The sequence below is a fragment of the Symphodus melops genome (assembly GCF_947650265.1).
Source record: "Symphodus melops genome assembly, chromosome: 14".
NCBI classification, from domain to species: domain Eukaryota; kingdom Metazoa; phylum Chordata; class Actinopteri; order Labriformes; family Labridae; genus Symphodus; species Symphodus melops.
Genome location: NC_136704.1, coordinates 24,830,807 through 24,845,257, shown reverse-complemented (window position 1 = coordinate 24,845,257; position 14,451 = coordinate 24,830,807). Strand labels below are relative to the sequence as shown.

The window sequence follows — 14,451 nt, the reverse complement described above, 5'->3', positions numbered from 1 at the left end:
GGACTCACCTCCTGGATGTTTGGGCTGCTGAAGAGTCCGGCACGGGCTCCGCGACACCGTGGCAGTGAGTCGCACAGAGAAGGGCCACAATGTGTCAGCACAGGCTTCACATATCTTTGACCTTGTTAAGGCAAAGGTGTGTCAGTGTGAACAGCAGGGAACAAGAGGGGGAAGGGAATGAGTTTGTTTTTAGCCTCTTAGCGACCTAGCCTCGGGCTAACCTCGTCATAACTGAGAGGATGTCAGCAGGGCCAAAGATCTTTCTGCTGAGGGCACATTTGGTGATGATGTGTGAAATGAGTAAGTGCAGCAGTTTAAGTGTGTATTTACAAGTGCTCAAAAAGGGCTCAGGATATGGAAGGTGTCAGCTGTGAATGCTCAGCAGAGGATGTTTACTGTGGGTGGAACTAAAGGGAGTGTTTATGAGATGCAGATGCAGGAGGGCTGCTCAGAGGTCACTGACTAGAGAGAGAGAGAATTTCTTAAAGTGAATAACTTTCTGGAAATTAGGAAGTGAAAAACACATTATTAAAGGAGCAGTATGTAACTCTGACTCCTAGTGTTTAAAATGGGTACTGCAGCCCAAACTCAAACCACTGGAGAGAGCAGTCTCAGCGTGATGTGATGTTCACAGGCAGTTTGCATTAAGAATGTTTTTTCTCCTGTGAGTCACAGCGGGCTCTCTACGTTCGAGCTTCAGATGCTGCTGCTGTTTTTGATCAGGGTTGCTATGCTGTTAGCATATTTGGTGTTCAAGTACCAGCTGTAGTCTGCTCCTGGAGCAATTGTCCACAGCAAATGAAAGCCCACAATGAAATCTGCAGCAACGAATAAGTTCACAGGGAAGAAAACTGCACAGCAGCCGAACAGAAGAGGACTGGGTGGAAATCCAGTGTTTGACGCTTTTATTAGAAGTCTTCATGCAGCTCAAAGCTGGAAAAAGGCTCCATTTTTCAGAGAGAACGAGTTATTTCCGGTTGTTTTCTCAAGATCTCATCTTTTCAATCTTATCCTTATAATTGCAAAGAACAAAACAGAGAAATGGGATTCTTCTGCAGCCTGACTTCCTGTGGCCTCGCCCAGGTCACAGCCGACTCTTTGGCCTTTCTGGACTGCAGGACCTTCTTCACAGCTCTAGAAACAGTTTGAAGCTGCTCCCTTTTTTATTGACTCTGCACCGCAGGAACTCCTGAGTGGATGCCGTCCCAGCGGAGGCGGAGCCAGACTTTTTTTTTGAGTGGGGTAAAATAGGCTGCGTTGAAATGAAGAGAAGGCTTTAAGCAGCCTGCAGTAACACAACCACAAAAAGTAAAACACGAAACACTCGTCCTGCCTCAAACCTGGCAAAACAGCCAACCCGAGTTCAAGGCTTTGCAGTGGCCAATCAGATTTCCTAGCCACTCTTGGCTCCGCCCCTTTCTCCCAATCGGCTGCTGATGTTGAACCAATGCATCCCTATACATTTAAAACTCTGCATAGCTTTTCCCACAGAAGATGTCTGCATACAAAGGAGACAGCAGATCTGTAATCTGATTGATTTGGTGTCCTCTCCGTAACAGCCTCTGGTTAGTTTCAGCTCCGAGTAACAATTACCCTTGTGATGATGTGGTGATACTTTGCTCTCCCTATGTGTTATTGTAAAAGAGAAAGAAAAAAAAAATGACTTCAACAATGCTATAATTTTCTGGATGAAGCAACCTTTGTACCCCGGAGCCTATAATGAATAATGTGCAACATACAGGGAGCAGACGAGTGCACAATCCTCTGGCATGAGCACAAAAAAAAAAACTAACAACAAAACAAAACAATGAGAAGCGGAGAGGAAACTGATCTAATGTGTTATTCTGTGCCAATTCTTACATTCTGCTGCTGTTATCAGCAAAATGCAAGAGGTGGGAATTATGGGCCCTCCTCTGCCAGCTAACGGGATTTATATATAAATGTCTGAAGTGAGAGAGAAAGGGAGAAAACGGGGGAGGGGAGGGGAGGGGGGGAGCAGAAAAGGAAGAAGGGGGAATAATGACTTCACTGGGTCCTGCAGGAGTGACTCGTCCTCTCGTCGGCACGGTGTCCTTCTGTTCAACGCTGGCATAAAAGTAGACGGCGACTGTAATTATAACTGCTCGAGCTGCTTTCTGCTGCACAATGGTGTCAGGTTGTGTGTGTGTGTGTGTGTGTGTGTGTGTGTGTGTGTGTGTGTTTGGAAAAAGGTGCTGAGTAGCTGTGTGGGGGTAGCAGCTCAAATGCTGCTTCAGCTATCATCAGTGCAAACACATCCCCTCCTACACGTCACCTCTTCCTGACCTCTCATTAAGGGAGGAGAGTAATTACTAGAACTTTCCAGAGCTCGGCTTGAGAACTACCTTTTCATGATGCTATATATAGAAAGAGAGAACGAGGAGAGAACGTAAACAAACTCGATGCAATCATAAAAAACGTTGGTAAACACCGAAACGACTCGTCTATGATAAAGAAAGCTAATGCTAGCAGCCAGTTAGCTTAGCATGGGAAATAAAGAGCACAAACTCGTCCAAATTAGGTTTTCTAATTTTTTGAGTCCACGTGAGAGTGTGTTGAGTTTACTGCACGACTTAACTTTCTGTATTGATGACACACGTCAGAAGATTTGAAGCTTGTTGTCACATTTGGACAGAGACAGGTTTGAGTTTCCCCTGTTTTTAATCTCAAACATCCTCCGAGGCAGCAGCTGAATGTCGAGGAGGCGTAATGAAGCGGTCCCTCCTCCCTCCGTGTTATTTTCAAAAGTAGTTACAGAGGCAAAACCGTTTCAGCTGAGCCAATGGGGGGAGCTCAGTGCTCCGTGTGTGCGCGAATGTCTCAGTGTGTATGTGAAGCTCCCTACACTGTAACGCCATATCAGTGCACAGACCGGCACACCATAATCAGGCCATCATGGTGCAAAGACGTGATGACGGCTGGTCTGAAAAGGGCCGATAATAGACGAGACCGTTGGGTTCAGAGGTTCATAATTATGACTTCTACATGTCTGTCACACACAGTAAACAAGACACTGTCACCAGGACATCTGAGTAAAGCTGGTGCCACCTCGCTCTGTTATTTGTGTACACAAGTCTTTAAGTATAGATAACACTGAGAGATTTACCTCCCGAGTGACACCGCGGGCTCCTCCAGAGACCGAGCAGAAAGCATTATTCAGCGTCTGACACCCGAGAGTCAAAAACAAAAACATGTGTTGTTCGCTCTGAGCCCGCAGTGTGCAAACCGCCAGAACAGAGAAGGCTTTGATGTTCCTCCAATCACTGCTCAGCAGCGTTTGTCCAAATGAGCCTTAAAACCAGGCCAACAGGGAAACCGTTAAGAAAGCAGGATGAGACAGCGGCGACCAACATGAAGCTCAATTATCTGACGGCAGGATCCAGGCTGAGGCTCCTCCCACCTGGTCCACATCAAAGTGTCTCTATAACAAAGTGTCCCCCTCCCCTCCCATCAGTGGGGAAGCAACGGCTTGGCCTTTCATCTTCTTCACGGCCTCTCTCGTCCTCTCTCTCTCTCTCTCTCTCTCTCTGTCCCTCCCACATTTCCCTGCAGAAACACTCAGAACCTCGACCCGATATGTGGACCGTTAACGACGGCCAAACTATGTCGCTACAAAAAATGACCAAGTTGTTTGGCACGCAGTGAAAGGAAGTACCATACGTCAAATGTTTGCAGCGTGTCTGTGCAAGCCTCATATCAGCTCTACAGTGTCTCGGTAGATTGAGCAGATGTCGCCTGATGGAGCGGATCCTGTCTGTCACCAGTCGAGGGGGCGGGGCTTTAAACCCTGGACTGACAGAGACAGACAACCCGCCACACTCACATTAATTAAAACTCACACCTATGGGCAATTTGGACTCACAAATTCACCAACGTTATGTAATATGTAGATGATATGCTGTTAGCTGTTTTTAAAGCTGTGCTAAGATGACTAGCTGACAGCTGTAGCCTCGGGCGCTACTCATTAAACAGCTCTCAAAGTGGCGTCAATCTTCCCATCTCGCTCACAGCAAAGCTAATTAGCCTGATTCCTAAAGGTCAGAGAGTCTCCTTCCTGCTTGTGCTGAAGTTTTCACGACTCTTCACTCTCGTCTCAATCAGTGTGAGGAAACTGATTTGCATCATTTTGCTGCTGTTCGGGATCAATTGTGCGGGTGAATTAGTGGGCGTCGTTTTAATATGTGATTTCAGCATCGCTTGTAGTGAACCAGGAAATGATCGGGATAATTCTATCAAGAGGTAAAACTGTCTGCTGCCAATGTGTGAAACTCTCCTCCATCAACATGTGATACGGGCTGCGCTCTCGCTTTGTTTTGAGACGCAGCGATGGACCCAGTGTTTTCTATTTTCACCACAACAAAATCCTCTTCACTGCTTCACTCTGATGAGTATCAGTCATCTTTTTCTCTGTGGTTTACACGGCCATGACTCCATTCACCTCTTCCTTTAATAATACTCACTTAAATGGGTTCAATCAAAATCTTCAATCCACATATTTGATCAGGAAACAAGCACACACTGTGATGATTTTCAAAGATGAGCTTAAATGTCTTCAGTTTTAAAGTAAAGACACAATCTTTCTGAGAAACTTGCCAGATTTGATCACTCATCTAACGCCGTGCTGTGAAAACGGAGGTGTCGAGTGTATCTGATTGTGAGGAGGCTTTTCAGCAGCAGAGACACGGAGACGTGTGAGAACACAAAGCAACGAGGCAGAATGACTTCCTGAGAAATATTTAAAAAAAAAACGTTTTGAGTAAACGAACAAAAACCTGAAGAAACAATCTTTGGATGGGTCCAAGAACCGCTTCAAGTTTTGTGGATATAAAACAACAAAGAGTGAGGTCTTAAGTTCCTGAAGGGAACGTTTGTTATGAGTTGTACAAATAAAGCTTGATTGTTTACGGATGCTCCCAGTGACAGGACCCTTTCAGATCTGATCGGTTAACGTTAGCCTCCTGGCTGACTCCGCCCTCCTGGCTGACTCCACCCTCCTGGATAACTCCGCCCTCCTCTTCCTTGCTCCTATCAGGCCAGCTGATTCTGATATGGCTATATCAGTCAGACATTACTGGTCTAAAGTTTATACTATGCGTCAGCTGTAGTGGTCCACGCCATGGCGAGCACAACGTACTCGTGCAGTGGTGCCTACGAACGCTAGTTGGCAGTCTGATTTCTATGCAATAGCTACATCGCCAGTTTTTGGTTCCATTACCTTCTCTTCCTGTTTTTTTTTTTTTTTTTTGTACAGGTAACCATGGCAACCGAAACAGAGCATATTACATTGGAGATGGAGCAGCAGTGGAATATACCGGATCTTAGTGTTTTACAACGCCGCCTCCAGCCGGCCAATCACAGGGCTTGTGGTTTGCAGTTTCAGTTGAATGGGCCCGTCCACAACATCAACCTGAGGCCATAAAAGTCCCCAGAAACTAAATAGAGCAATTCAGATCAATTATTTCCATTCATTCTGATTATAATGACTGAAGGTTTAACTGTCAGTTTATTTGTCGCACATCTCCAAAAACATGGCGACACATCGAGGGAGAGAAATATTCTGAAGGACACAGTACAGAAACTTTAACCTGAATCTGTGCTCTGCTGATTTAGACTGTCATCATAGTGTTATGTAAGAGAGTCTGACAGCCTTAACATGATTCATCAGGCCAAGAATGATGCTTATTTCTCAGAACTGGACACGACTCACTGCAAAGATCAGCTGAAGACGCCAGATCAACTTTTAGTCCTTTCTCCATCCACACACATGTTCCATGATGTTCTTTTCCCCTTTAAATTCCCTTTTCTGAAAGAGCAGATAAAAAAAATCAAAAATTAATTTTGACCCACTTGTGCGTCAAATGAAAACACTGAATGAATGCACCGGCTGAACAGCATCTCATTGTTTTGTGGCAGCGACAGAGTCCATAAAGTAAAATGATGTGCTCCCCGCCAAGCAGCAGCCGGGCCGGGTCACGAGGCCATTAAGTGGTAAAATTCGATTAGCGGGAGCTTAATGCAGTCCTCATGAAATTCTGCTGCACAGGACTGGACCGTTTTTTTAACTGCTGAATGATTTAACCCCGCTCTATAAATGATGGGAATCCAGTTTGCCCTGCAGTCAACAGCAAATACATTCAAGAAATAGTTTTTATTTGGAAACGACACTTTTCCACTCTAATTTTAGAGATTTACATTTAAATATTGGGAACAGTTTTATGACTGCAGTGAACGCAGGGATGAAGGAAGGTCCTTGAGGGCTGAGCATGAACTAAAGGAACAGACTTTCTGGTTCTGTTGAATGCTAACAGAGTCAATAAGTGGTTTTACTTCAGCAGCAATATTGATATTGTAATACATAATGTAGGACTGACCTTTAAAATAAAGGCTATTTGTTAGCTTAGCTTGGCTTCGAATGAAGACTGGTGTTAAAGGTCACATATTATGTAAAATCCTCTAACTCTTACATGCGTCTCTAGTCTGTCTCCAAACCCTCAGAAAATGTGTGCTGAAACAGGCCGTTTGGAGATGTTCCCTTGATGACATCACAAAGGGCAGTAGCCCCTCCCCCAGGTGGGTGACACTCCCACAGCAAGGTGTTTGTTCTGCCCTCTGAGTCTGCCTTCTCACCGTAAACAATAGGACATGGAGCCAGAAAGCAGCGAGTACACCCGAGCCCTTCCAGAGAGGGGGCGTGGTCAGACACAGCTCATTTACATATTTAAAGCTACAGACACAGAAACAGCCTGTTCTGAGCAGGGCTGAAATAGAGGGGTTTATAGACATGATCAAATACAGGATCAGAGTGGATTTACAACAACACACTTCACACACGTGATGAAGAGGAGCGAGGACACTGACTTCACCTGAAGAGGAGGAGATCATGTGACCTTTCAGGGAAACAGCCACTCTGGTTCTATCTCATCCTAACAAACTGAGACTGAATATCCGGAGTCGTTCTTTCCCTTCAAATACAAAACACCCTTAAATCGTTTTTTTTATCGCTTTGTAAATAATTCTTCAAAATATCTGTTATGAGTAAATATACGTATGTTAGTAGCATAGTAAGCTATTTATACATAATTATAGGAACTTGAAGGCCACACACCTTAAGAGCTTATCACAGTACATAAGGGTCTTTCTTCACATCCCCTGAAATGCACCACTCTGTTATTTTCTGTCTACTCCCCCCTATGATACCACTCAGCTCAACAGACCGGTGCATTAACCATTGTGAGTGCAAGCAGATGTGGGAGTGCTTTGGAGAAGAAAGCGGTGAAAGGATACTTGTAGTCCAGGCGGTGCCACAGGCCCCGTGTTGTGTCTGGCCTCTCTGCTGCAACCTGCGGGAGAACCATGAGAGAACCCCTGTTAAACACACACACACACACACACACACACACACACACACACACACACACACAAAGACCCTCTGGGGCGCATGCATGTTCTGTCTGATGGAAATGCTGGAAACCTGCACCCCTGGATGGTCAGCAGGGCCATATCGAATGACCTCACGCTGCCCCAAAAACATCCCTGAAGATCAGTAAAAAGGATCCCTCAAGCAGCTCCAGCTGGGTAAATTAACATTTAACCATTTCCATAAGAAAGAGGCCTGCAGCTCAGCCTTACTGTCCTCTCAGCTCCACATCCTTTCAACCCCTCTGGCCACATAATCATGTAGGGGGAGCTGACCCAGACTGTGTCCCATTTACTGTTCCAAGATAAGATTCTGGTCAAATAAGAAGATGAAAGAGAGCTGCTGGGAGGAAGCAGTGATGGCTAAGTGGGAGGAGAGTGCGTGTGTGGGTGTTTGGACCTGCCTGCACAACAAAACGTCACATTCAAGAGGAACCTGTGTGCTCGAGAGGATGTGCTACAGACGTGTCATTTCGCAGGCAGGCAAAAGTTCATTTCCCTCTTTGCGAAGCTCTCCAGCGCTTTGATGTCACGCGGCGTCAGAATAAACGAGCTAGATTAAAGAGTGGAAGCGTATTCTGCGTGACTGTGCGAGGGCCGCAGGATATACCTCAAATCCCTGCGATGCACAGCGTGTGAATGAAGTCTACCAATACCTGAAGCACGCGGCCAGCCAGTGACGCAGTACTGCAGCACTTTGGCGGTGATTAAAAACAGCTCTTAAGCAAATGAAGTTTCATTGTTGTTGAATGTGATTGCTGCTCTCTGCATTTTTCCTCCAGCGGGGAGACGAAGTGAAAGCTTAGAGCTCGGGATCTCAGAGTTCTTCAATTTGTTTAGGAGACGCTTTTATCCAAAGTGACAAACGTCTCAGAGTGCAACACAAGCAAGGAGGCAAGAGGAGGAAACAACGTGAGACAGAATAACATGCTAAACCAGTGTGTCCTCTATAAATGTGTGTGTGTGTGAGTCCTGACTGTCCACAGTGAGGGAGAAGCTGGAGTCCCGCTGGCTGTGTTGTTGTCAGAGCTGAGGAGGCGTGGCCAAAGAGTTTGTTTTGGTTGCAAGCTAGTGCTCAAGGGCGACACCTACTGGATCAAAAAGATGCACATTCTTCAGTCTGATTGGACACACAGGTGCTGATTGGAAGTGCACAGAGGAGAAGCACTTTTTCTCCCCCTCTCATGTTGTTAATATGGAAGCTGTGAGGCTGCGAAAGCAGAGTAAATAAAGCTGCTCAGATCGGCTCTTTTCAAAGATCATTTCTCTGCTAGTCAGGCTCTGTTAGCTGCTTCATCCCTGCATCTGTCATTTCTCTCTCTCTCTCCATGTTTTCTCTCTCATTTTAAAGTTTAATGTTTGCTTGAAGTGATCTTTCATAAAATATGTATCCACTGAAAAAGCCAAACTGGATCAATAAAACTATAAAAAAAAGTTTGCAATGACACTAAGAGTTTAAGTGTTTCTGGATGCATAAAGACAACTCATGCTGTCTGTAATATATCAACATGGGGTCGTGCACAAAAAACAGTTAAAGGGGCAGATGAGCAACACCTGTATGACAGCTCTGAAGAGCCGCTAAAAGGAGGCGGCCTATTGGCTGTTAAGGCTGTAAGACTCAGAGCGAACGTAGATGGATTGATGCAAAAGTGACATCACCTCCCTTAAAAATAAATGTTTTAATTTGACATGTTAAATTATTTGAATGATGTAACTGAAGTATTAAGCTGGACGGGATATTTGTTGATTGTTCCATCACGTCTTCTTCTTCTCTAACAGAATTTCCCAGACATCATATTTTGCTCCCGATTTACCAGTTGATCTTCACTCATCTCTCACCACTGTTCATGAGCTTTGTGGAGTTATCTAAAGAATTAGATTGCGGATACAAGCCGCCAACATGAGTTTCAACCGGAGCGTGTTTGGGCTCGGCTTTAGAGAGAGAGAGAGTGAGGAGCTCGGAGTGGAGCTGCTACTCCTTCACAGCGAAACGAGCCATCAGATTCGGACGTACGCCCAACTGGGAGGAGACCTCATGGTAGACCCAGAACTCACTGGAAGGATTATATATCCAGTCTGGCATGGGAACGCTCCAGGAGGATGGGCTGATTTGGGTCAACCTGACCTCTGATAAAAGGAAGAAAGTTGATGGATGGATTGATCATGTTTTATAAGCTTCATTCAGGATGGAAGGTAAAAAAAAAAAAAACCACTTAATTTCAAAGAGATCACAAAGGTTGTGGAAATAAAATGTGGAAGAGTTAGAAAGGTTTTTTTTTTTACCTCAAAAGAAAGCTCCTCTGGATCTCCCTCCTCAGCCTTCCTCGCTCTGCAAAGAATCAAAGTGTACAGTTAAAGCCTGACTGCATTCAATCAAACCAGAGACAAGAAGAGAAAGAGTGAAAATCCTGAGGATCTGATTCTGCACGACGTGTGAGGCCGTACCTGCTCCACCCGTCGCTCTGTGGCTTCACTATAAGAGCAGAAATAATCGAGGGGCTCGGCTCGATTTTAAACCTGGCCTTTAATCTAAAAACAGCCTCGTCTTCTGCATCAAACCAGGAAAATGTCAAACCGCTAACCTTCTGATCAATTTGACAAACAGCGTCGCAATTATTGCTTGATATTCTCAACGCCGTGATTGTTACCCCGGTGGGGGTGAAGACCTCGCTTTAATGCCTACAGAGCTACACTCGCTCCCTCTGAATTCAATAATGTGACTCAGGTGCTGCATCCGGCAGCCGAGTGATCCTCGTTTACACACATTCCCTGCTTTTGCACACACACACACACACACACACACACACACACACACTGCAGCACCTTCATCCCATCTTTAACCTTGTATTTAAAAACAATGGGAAATGAGTTTAGAATTGCACATGATCATTTCTTGCGTATTTTCCTCTGCATGCCACCCAGCCAAAAACAACACAACCTTCATTCTGAGCACTGTGGGTGTAAAATTGATCACAGAGCTCGGAGGGCTGCTGGCTGTCGATGCTAGTTCCTACAGGTCAGCAGTTAGCGGTAATAGCCTAGCATTAGTGCTGCAGGGCTCAAGACATTTTCAGAAAGCCCTCCAGTATCACTGTGCACTGTGTGTGTGTGTGTGTGTGTGTGTGTTGTGCTGAGTTTTGAGATAAGACAGCAGAGTGGAGATGATCATCGGAGCATTAGAACGCTGCGCCTGCTTAAGGTTGGACAGATTTTCGTCTTGGCTGTCTTCCCTCCACAATCCATCTCCCTCGTCTGCTGTTTTAGTTTCTCTCGCTCTGATCGTTGCTTTTTTTCTGTCTCCAGTTTGCACTTCTTGTTTGTGCAGCTTGTGACAGGTGCTGTGAGATCCTCGTGTGCATTACCAAACTGAAATTAATACTGATGCCTCTATATGAACGACAAAAGCCCAACATTTTATTTTTGTGTCTTTGAACTAAAGACTGTAAATATTAATGGAAAAGCCTGAGTGACGTCCCCCGTGTGTCCCTGCAGGGGGCGCTGGAGTCCCCCGTGTGTCCCTGCAGGGGGCGCTGGAGTCCCCCGTGTGTCCCTGCAGGGGGCGCTGGAGTCCCATGGATGGCGGTCTCCGTGCTGGAAATGCTGTCTCAGGCTAACTCTGAGTCAAGCTAACGACAGGCTGAGAGCTGAGGCGGGTTTTAAGCCTCCTGACAAACCGTTACACGGCGCCCACCTGTCAATCAGCTCAGCTACACGCCTTATTGTGAATAACTCTGATCCTTCATCCAATCAAAACTGCTGAGTCATCAAAACATTCCCCCCCGTACAGTGTGTGTGGATGGAGACATGAGCTAATCACACCTATTTGGTTTTTTGAAGCAGGCTGTAAACATGTTCATGTCTGCTGTAAAAACAGGCTGTTTGAATGGGTGTGAATGTGACTTCCTGTGCTGCTGCAGCCAGCCTCTAGTGGACACTCCAGGTACTGCAGGACTTTAACACTGGAGGTTGCCGCTTGCTTTGAATGCTGCTGAGATTATAATCTGAAAAGCAAAGAGGTACAGCTTTGTCCCCCGTGGTGCCAAAATTAATTTAAAAAAGTTCCCTCACAGGCTTTAATTTCATTTCAGACGATGTTTGTCTTCTTAACTCCATCTCTACTTTCAGCCCATCCATCGATGTCTCCGTCTTCTTATCTTTCCTCTCTCTTCTTATGAATGTCTTCCTCTTTCCTCTAACTCTCTGCCTTTATTTCTCACCTTTTTTTTTTTTTTTTTTATCACCTCACAATCCATTTCACTCCCCCGGATAACTCTTCCTGTCGTTATCACCTCCTACATCCTCTAAATCTCGTTTCTTTGTCTCCTCCTCCCACCATCTCCCTGCTTCAGTCTTTATTTCCTGCCCACCACATGGATTCATTCTCTTTGACAGAGAAGCAGAAAGGGGTTTAAAGAGTGTTGCTGGAACTCCTTCATATCGTTCATATTTTTAATTATGCAAGCTTTTCCTGTTAGCTTGTTTTGGATTGGTGTCTGTGACACATGACGCATCCCCCTCAGCTTGCGGGATGCGTTCCAACGCACTGAGATAAGCCGGCAAGAAAAGTGGAAAAGGGGGCAGAGAGGGATGAGACAGGAAGAGCAAGACACGGAGCACGCACTGAGAGAGAGGAGAGTTTGTTGCACTGTCCCTCGGTGTCATGGAGAGTGAGACAGCTGGCTGTGACATGAGAGTGACAGAATACGTTGGTGCTGCTGGTGACTGCATGTGAGAGGGAGAGATGGTGAGGAAGAGATCGACTCTGGGACAGGACATGACAGTGACAGCCAGAGGGGGGGTGGGGTGGGGGGGGGGGGTGGGGGGTGTTTGTGAGCAAGTTGACGTCTGCTTCGTGTCTCGGCGAAAACATTCAGCTGTCAGCCGGCCCGCGCTCACAGCGGGCTCGTGTTTTTGAATTGATGTGACCCCTGAGCCCCTTTCTTCAACGCGATCATATTCGATGAAGACAACTCCAGTCCAGACTAACCTTACGACTCCGTGTCCGCCAGCTCGCACAAATAAATCCATAAATGGGCTACAGGCATGGACTGAAGGAAACAAGACAAGTCTGTAAACATTTCAAACAACCGTATTGACTTTGTGACAGAATAAACTCCCATAGACGGCTGCAAGTTAGAAAATATTGGATTCTCTTTTTAAGTTAATTTTCAGGCCTTTTTTTGTTTCGAGGAGAGAGCGGGGGGGGGGGGGGGGGTCGCTGCGATGAGTAGTTCACAGGTGACGTGTTTTCATGCCTTCACTTAGTGACAGACAGGACAGTTAATAGAGTCTGAAAGCTGGCAGAGAGAGAAGTGGGATTTAACCTGAACCACCCGCTTGGGTGAACATGGCCTCTGTACATGGGGTGCCTGCACAGCCCACTAGGCTACCAGCGCCCACCCGCATCCATTTATTGGACTGCAGTTTCTGCTAAGACATCATCACACTGTCATGACAGTGATTTTACCTCCGCTGTGTTTCCCAGGGGCCATATAATCAGCTGAGTCACAGATACTTTTGTAATGAGCCTCTGACGAAGGATCTGATCCTCCCATGTCGTCCCGGTTACCTCCCAAACAAAGTGGAGCTCGCCGATGAAGCAGGGGGGAATCACACGTGGAAAGAAATGCACAGCAGAGAAATTCAATCAAACTGGTGAGATCGAGTTTTTCCACCAGTCGTCCGTGGAGTAAAGTCGATGCCTCGCTCTGCGTTAGCGTTAGCTCTCTGCTCGCTGATAACGTCTCAAACTGTCTTCTGTCGAGCTCCACTGTGACTAAAATATCCCTGGACACACGCCAGGATGACATTGCATCACGCAGCAGGCCCCTCACAGACGACTCATCCGGGCGTTTGGGAAATGTTGCTATTAATGTGGACACGTTTTTAATGCTTATGCTTTGGCTTTAAGAGAGGGTTTTTTTCACTATGCATTTCAAAGAGCACACACACACACACACACACACACACACACACACACAAAGAAATTACACACAAAGAAGGTTTTTTCAGAAAGCTCCCACACATGCCAGTAAACGCCTCCGTAGAAACCAGTATCTCCACCATGCCTCTTAGAGAGGAAAATAACTCGGCCTGGAGCAGCAGTGCAGTAAGTGTGTGAGTGTGTGTGTGTGTGTGTGTGTGTGCACATAGAAACATGTAAGCTTCCTGTGGTGGTGATATCAGACCAGCTGACAGGAGTGGGATGATAACGCTGCGCTCGCTGTGCTGCAGGCTCACTGAACACGAAGCCTCCAGAGAAGAATGAGCAACATCACAGAAACATCTCCTCCACTGCTTACTTTATTAAACATCTCACCTCGGAGGCAGCCTCCGCTACAGGTAGTGCTTAACATGCAGGCCAAAAGTTTTCCTCCAAATCAACCCCCCCCCCCCCACTGGCCCCCCTATAGTCACTTCTCTGGCAGAGAGGATGTGTGTTTGCTCCATACTGTGAGTTTAAACAAGACCAAACATCTAAGCAATGTTTCCAGTTTCCTGTCTGCAAATCCCACTTGGTCTCTTATCAGATTCCATACTCGACAGCGTACACTTCTCCAAAAACAGATCTTCATTTGGAGCCAGGATAAAGTCAACAGATTTGACAGGATGTATACAGAGAAGAGGAAAGAGCATCTACATCGCTGTGCAATAATATTCGTATTGAGAAGCAGAAATGGGAAAAAAGAACCTTAAGTTCGTTACTTACTAGTTCGTTTACTTTGTGAAAAAATTATCACATATATGAGGTAGTGAGGATATTTAAAAATCACTCTACCTTTACTGGCTGCAGCAGAGAAATGATTACATTGAACGGGCAGTTTGCAGATTAACAACTTTGACCTCTGCTACGTGCTTGCACGCACAGGGGATTAGTGATTTAACAGGTTTGACTGCTGCAGGTAACAGGTGTTGTGATGTGAATTTGACTGTTGATCAATGAGTCATGAATTTGCATTTAACTAGGAAGCAGCAGCAATCAGCACAGAGAAACAAATCATGAAGTTTAATGTCATT

At 45.8% G+C, this 14,451-nt stretch overlaps 1 protein-coding gene across 1 annotated transcript in view; it reads right to left on the bottom strand.

Moving 5' to 3' along the window:
• Positions 1–14,451, bottom strand: part of LOC306835449 (sodium/hydrogen exchanger 9-like) — a 39,468-nt gene that overhangs the window by 1,030 nt on the left and 23,987 nt on the right. Inside the window, exons 6-8 of the mRNA XM_079361988.1 lie at positions 9,718–9,763; positions 7,303–7,358; positions 9–114 (exon numbers count right to left, since the gene is read on the bottom strand). Coding sequence (XP_079218114.1) covers positions 9–114; positions 7,303–7,358; positions 9,718–9,763 — 208 coding nt within the window. The remainder of the gene's footprint in view (positions 1–8; positions 115–7,302; positions 7,359–9,717; positions 9,764–14,451) is intronic.